This window comes from Cyprinodon variegatus, unplaced genomic scaffold (genome assembly GCF_000732505.1).
Source record: "Cyprinodon variegatus isolate N-32 unplaced genomic scaffold, C_variegatus-1.0 Scaffold1177, whole genome shotgun sequence".
Lineage (NCBI taxonomy): Eukaryota > Metazoa > Chordata > Actinopteri > Cyprinodontiformes > Cyprinodontidae > Cyprinodon > Cyprinodon variegatus.
In genome coordinates, this window is record NW_015151630.1 from 26,836 (window position 1) to 33,721 (window position 6,886).

A 6,886-nucleotide genomic window follows, 5' to 3' on the forward strand; every position below is an offset into this window, starting at 1 on the left:
GTCTATCAGTACCTATCTGACGTTTTGCAATCATATCTACCGTATTTAAAAAGAAAAACTCCCCATCAGCTTAATTCAGCCTGGAACAAAGCTATGCCCAACTGTTGTGTCACGTTATCAAATGAGCTAATTTCATTGGCTAGAAGTTGCTTGATTGCAGGAGTGTAGATTGCTTTAGCCTGAGTTCACCCAAAGGTCAACACATATGCAATCAAAGTTTTTGCAGGCAATTTTTTTGCAGCTCAATTTTTTGCAGCTGATTTTTTTGCAGGAAAATTTTAACCAGATATAAATTCAGTGTAAGGAATTCAGTGTGTAAAAAAATTCAGTGTTAAAAAAATTCAGTGTTTAAAATATGGTGCCTTTTTTTGTAGATTCCAATAAGACTGAGATGAGATTGTTTTCCATATATTTTCTTCTATTCTATCTGATAAAACTCAACTACTTTATATCCAGTTGTATTAAAGCAAATTCAAAACGCTGTCAAAGTATGAGGCAACATTTCAATCTGAAAAACTCACATGAATAGGATAAATGTATTGATACAATTACTTTTGTTAGGAATCTAGTTTGTGTGGGTTGTTTTTGTGTTTTTCTCGCTCCACCACCAGGTGGTGCCCTGTTCCTCGTTGCGCCTCCCTGCACACCTGCGGCTTGTTGGATCATTACCGGTGAAGTATTTGAGCAGCAGGCTGTCACTACCTCAACACCAGTGTTTGCCAGTTTTGGGTACTCTAGCCAATCTGAGATTAGCAGAGTCTAACCAAAGCTTTGTTTCTCTGAGTCTAATCTTGTTTTTTGTCTTTGCTCTTCGGCAGGAAGCCTTTCCTGTGTAACTGGATAATCTGAACCTTCTCCCCCTGGAAGGATTACTGAGTACACACTGAGCAGGGGTAAACCTCCACATGATCCCTTCAAGTACCCATCGGAAATCCGAGTGACAGTCCGCTCCATTACTCCTCCGGGTCCAACAATTGTCTAACCTGTCCGCCCTCCAACTTGTGCACCCTTCTCTGGATTTACCACACAGCCTGGATTCAAGGACTAACAGGCCCCTCTCAAACGTGAGTTTTCTACTTGCAAATCTTAGAGCTTCCTAGATTCCCACGGAACCTGAACTAACCACTGAACATCCCTTCTCACTTCCAGTTCTGGGTCATCAGCTCCCTGAGTAACAGATCCTACTCCCTTTCTCCTTCAATAAACCTGTTAAACTTGTACTCTGAGTGGTTATCTCTGCATGTGGGTCAGATTCGTAAACCGATCATGACACTTTCATCCTTTTTATCAAGTATTAAGCAGGAACTGATTGTCATTTCAACAGTTTTGATCACCAAGTTTAAGTAAAAACTGAATAAAGTGAACACAATGGAAACTTAACCAAAAATAGAGCTGCAGATGTAAATTGGAGGAAAGTCTCATCCTTTGATCTTTTAGAGATATGCTAACTGATCCCCAGTTATCAGTGACCTGTGGACAGCAGACTGACAATCTCGGTGTTGATAAAATTTTTATTGTGTGCCTAATATGTTAATAAAGGGTAAGAAAAACCATCCCAACAGGTAATTAACCCATTTTAATTAATGTACTTTATCTCACTAAGTAGCAGACAATTATATATTTGTCTATACCATACTTATTTGAAAGAAATCAATTCACAAATTCCTTGAAGACATAAGAAGGAACTAATTTGCTTTTTTATTACATTTGTGACCTGTTTGAATCTTCTGATACAGAAAGAAGCTGTTTACTAGTCTGCGTAAGTGGAAATGAATGCAAAAACAATGTAAAAAAAAAAGAGATTAACTTCTTTCAAATGGTAGAAAGATTAATCTTAGATTATTTACAGTGAGCCCAACATCATACCAAGATAACAATAAAATATATCATATATGGTTTAAATGGTGAATGCTGGCATGATCATATGACTGCTATAAACATAAAAAAAGGGTTTTAGCAAATTTATTTCTATAGCACATTTATTTCTATAACACATTTCAGTTACAAGACAATTCAAAGTGCTGTACATGAATGAAGCTTAACAGTAGAAAGACAGTAGATTATGGTGGCAAAATAGAGATTAAAAAAAGTTGGTTTCAAGGATTCATGTCTTTATGTTTTGGGTTTATAGCCAATGTTAACCTCCAAAAGTCAGTAGTCTATCCAGCTATGCGGAAACAAGTAAATTGAAGGTTTTCATCTTTACATTTATTTTATTTTATTTTAAACAAGGTTCAATCAGGCTGATGTTTGATTCTTTGTTATGAACACATAACCACCACTTCAGCTTAGAAAACTGTTTATGCTGCAGTAAGCAAGCATCATTGAGTATACAGTATTACAGGCCTAGAAACCTCAACTACATGACAGATGAATAATAAGCAAACATTTATGTGACAGTTCTTCCTTATCTGTCTTACATACAGTAAATTGTGATAAAGATACAGAGCGATTGCATTATATGCCAAACTCCACCACTTCCTGAACTTAAGCTAGCTACTTAGTTCCCTGTCTTTTATTAGTGGAAAGACTGATTAATCCAAGTGTGTCTGGCTAATATCATCATGGTTACTGAGGTCAGACACACCTGGATTAATCAGCTTGACCAGTAATGAAAAACAGGAAACTAAGTAGCTAGCTGAAGTGCAGGAAGTAGTGAAGTAGTGAATATACCCCATCTGTTGTGCAGCCCTAACCAACTAGAGGATGCATGTTTGATCCATGGTCTAATAATAAAATGAAACAGAACCACTGTGTTAGAGGCTGGAACAAAGATAAACTAAATGTTTAGGAAACAGGATGCTCTACTTGTTTCACCAAAGTGTTTAAACAAATACTGCTTGTAAAATCTTATCAATTACTGATTATTATTTCATAAGGAGCACAAATAAAACATCAAACTTATTTACAGTCAAAAAAATTTACTGGTTTGACAAAACAAATTTATTTTTTATTCCCCCATTTAGGCTTTCTGGTGCATGCAGCTCCTTTTAACAAATATATACCTTAATATCAGAACTCCTTTGAATCCTGAGCTATGTACAGCAATACAATACATACGAAAAAAAAACTCACAGGGATGGGAGTCTCTCTAGGGGGGTCATTGCAGGTCACTTTTTAATTTGAATTATTACAATAGAGATTTTTTTGTTTTGTTTTTTTATATCATTTAATTTACAGAAAATAAAAGGATAAAAAAATAAGATTTGCTTTATTATTTAAAAATACAAGACATATTTTAATTTTATTATCTGATATATGGGCAGATCCACTTCTTACTTTAGAATATTACAGCCCTAATAATAAAGAAGCTCCTTACTCGCTCCATCCTCTGTGCTTTGCACTTTCCTTATGTAATGTTAGCTAACAAAAAAAAGCAGAAGAATGAGGATGAAGTTCAACAGCGGGATAGAGGGTCTCACTGAACCTCAGATCTTTGTAGGTCTGAAGACGGCTGTGGGTGTCATTAGACACTTTATAGAAAGATATGCTGCCAGCCTCATAATCCAGGTACACTCCAACACGAGAGCAGCGCAAAGAAGAGACAAAAGTACCAATGTTTTTATGCCATATGTAGCAACCATGTCCTGAGCAACTCTGGGACCAGGACTTTTCATTCATCCCAAACCTGCAGTTCACCGTGTCTCCTTTTCTGTTGATGCTTTTGTATGCTAGGCCAACGGTGCAGGGCTCCACCACATCCACCTCAAAGTAGCAGCGCTCCTCTAGGCCCTGTTCACACAGGACCTGAGCGTAGTGCTCAAACCTTTCTGTGTGATCAGGATAGGGCTGCTCTTTCTCTACCCAGGTCACCTTTCTGTTCCCGTCAGATAGAAGCAGATTCTTGTGTGCTGTTTTGGAGTCCAGAGTAAGTGTGCAGGCATCTGGAAAAACAAAAATAGATTCAGATTAGAGCGTAGAGCCTGAGTGATTAACTGGCGGCCCATTTATTGGGCCTATTTTAGCGTCTGGCTCAATAGTCGACATCTCATTACCATTCATCTGATTCAACGTCTATTTAACCAGCCTTCAGACATTCATCAGTGCCAGATTATTTGAGCCTGTGGGGAGAGTACGCTAGCATACCTGTGTTTTCTGATTGCCTGATCCTGACCTGTTCTGCCTCTGAACCTCTGAGTCTACCTGTTCCCATTCTGATCTGTTTGCCTGACCTGTGGGCTCCCAATGAATTTTTGCCTGTCTGTGAATTGAACCTGGAACTGTTTCCCAACTCTGTTCTGGATTTCTCCTTGGCACCTCTGATCTCCTGGCTCTGACTACCGAGCACGTCACCGACACTGGCTGTGGCTTTGCCCTCTGGATTATCCTGCCTTCCTTCGTCTGCTCGGTTCTCATATCCTGCCTGCACTCCGACCACCGATGCATCGGCATCTGGGACACTCTGGGAAGAACCCGTTTCGTTGTGCTGGCAGCCGACCAGCTGGAACCATCCTTACCATTTTTGCTCGGACTAAACTATTAGACCAGGTTAGTGACTCACACGTTCTTTATCATCAACCTCCAGAAAGATGTGGTCACTAACCTGCTCTGTCTCCTCCTGCAGAGGGTCCTGCCTTAGATGCATCTAAGGGGGAGGGGGGGTTAGATGTCATCTATGATGTGTTAAATATAAGAATGGATTTTATTCCATTAGTCCAAATGGGGGGAGGGAATTGGTAACAACCCACCAGTTACTGGATGGACTTCCTAAGCCTCCGTCACTTGTTGCATTTTATTTGGCCATTTCTGTTTTAAATACCAGTCTTTGACAGTTGGAAAGTACTGTTGGTGTTGGTTCTATTTATGGTTTAAGTCCAGCCACATAAGGACAATGTGACATTTGTGTAGTTTTTTACTCCCCAGAAAAAAGGAACTAAAAATAAAAGTTATCTACTTACACTTTTTGAATCCTGGTTGGATCCGGTTACTTCCATCATTTTTATAACTTTAAAGAGAGATCAGAGTTAGAAACCACCTTTATTAAACTACTATATATGGGCATTTTGGACTGGTTTCTGGAATTCAAAGGAGTAGCATTGCAATTACTTGAGTTTTTGTTGTTTAAATTGCTCAGAAATCAGCTTGATTCCTGATTCCCCCAGATGGTTGTAGCTTAGGTCCAGTTCCACCAGGTGGGAGGGGTTGGACTTAAGAGCTGAGACCAGATATTCACACCCTGTCCATGTGATACAGCAGCCAGATAACCTGAGAACATCCAAGGGTTGATGCAACTCTTAGACTGATTGCCACAGACTCTTGTTATTGGTAATTTGTAAAAAGCATCTATACAATGAATAATGAATAAAGTTGCTCTAACATTAAAGGAAGAAATAACATTATTATGGTAGGATTAAGAAAATAGACTGTATTTAGATGTGTATAAATACCTCAATACTTTAAGTTTGCAGCAGGGACTTGACAGTCCGTCACAGAGCAACTCCACACCTGAATCCATCAGATCGTTGTTGCTCAGGTCCAGATCTCGGAGCGGGGAAAATGGGAACTTTAAGCCAAAGACCAGGTGTTCAATCCACTCTGCAGTCACATTGCAGTCTTTTAACCTATAACAAATTTACAAGGGTAGAACTGGATGTTAGTTACACATGTACAGGCCTAATTTAAAACCTGCTTCACATGGATCATTATTTCCTATACAAAAGAACAACACATCCGAATAATTGCAAGTGTAAAAAAAGATATCTAAAAACCAATCAAGGAAAAAGTGACACTGATTGTTTTTGAGCCTCTTTCCCAGTAAAAAGTGCGGGTTAAAGGATGTTTTTCAAAAATGGGTCGGGTAGCTAAAAATCAGCATTTGGCTCCTTTCCCATTGGCAGGGGTCTAAGTCCTAGCTTCCAAGCTGCACTGCCTCTGTCCCTCCATCGCTGCATGTCTGGTGATACCATCACGCTGGGTTGCCGTTCTTGAGTTAAGCTATTTTACCAATGGGAAGAGAGCCAAATGCAGATTATTAGTGGGTCAACCCATGTTCAAAAAACATGTATCAATCCGCTATTTTAGGTGGGAAAGAGGCTTAACTTTATCAAAACCCTTGGATTTGAAAAACATTCATATTCAACATTCATCGTAAAACAGATACATTTCCTTGATTATAAAAAGTAAACTTACACAGCCTTTTTGCTGCTCCTCACTGCTGGTATGAGCCTCCTTCTGCCTTCATCTGTTGTGTTGTAACTTTTTAGGTCCAACTCCTCCAGTTCCTTCTTGGACACCTGCAGCATGTAGGCCAGGGCAGAGCAATGTAGGGGAGTCAACTCTTTCTTTGAACGATTGTCCAGTTGAAGATATTCTTGGATCTCATCTTTGAGTTTATGATCTCTCATCTCAACCAAAGCCTGGAAGATATTGATGCAGCTATCTGGAGACAGGTTCTTTCTTCGGAGAGATCTCAGGTAAGTTAAGACTTTCTTGTCTGCATCTTCATTTGGGTCAACAGATGTCAACAAGCCCTGAAGAGGTCTTCGGTTGGGTTCAATCATCAGGCCAAGCAGAAACCGCAAGAAAAAGTCCAAGTGACCATTCTTCTTTTCAAGAACTTTGTCAACAGTCATCTTTATGAGGTCAGCTAAAGCATAATCTTTCTCCTCCAACTTAAGGAATTCTACAAGCTCTTGTGTTTTCTTGGTTGTGAAACAATCATAGACATACAGTGCAGCAAAGAACTCTTGGAGGGTCAGATGCACAAAGAAGAAGATCTTTCTCTGGTAGAAAACTTTTTCTTCTCTGAGAACCGTGTTGCAAAAACCAGAATAGATAGAAGCTTCTTCTGTGTCGATTCCATTGTCTCTTAGGTCTTCCTCGTAAAAGATGCGATTATTATCTAGAAGTTGGAATAATGCAAGCCTCCCAAGTTTCAAAAGAAACT

General features: G+C 39.3%; 1 protein-coding gene across 1 annotated transcript in view; it reads right to left on the bottom strand.

Annotated features, from left to right (window-relative positions):
* Window positions 1–1,825: 1,825 nt before the first annotated feature.
* LOC107101952 (NACHT, LRR and PYD domains-containing protein 3-like) overlaps window positions 1,826–6,886 on the bottom strand; it is a 14,672-nt gene continuing 9,611 nt past the window's right edge. Inside the window, exons 4-8 of the mRNA XM_015401048.1 lie at window positions 6,130–6,884; window positions 5,388–5,561; window positions 5,047–5,205; window positions 4,899–4,945; window positions 1,826–3,884 (exon numbers count right to left, since the gene is read on the bottom strand). Coding sequence (XP_015256534.1) covers window positions 3,364–3,884; window positions 4,899–4,945; window positions 5,047–5,205; window positions 5,388–5,561; window positions 6,130–6,884 — 1,656 coding nt within the window. The 3' untranslated portion in view covers window positions 1,826–3,363. The remainder of the gene's footprint in view (window positions 3,885–4,898; window positions 4,946–5,046; window positions 5,206–5,387; window positions 5,562–6,129; window positions 6,885–6,886) is intronic.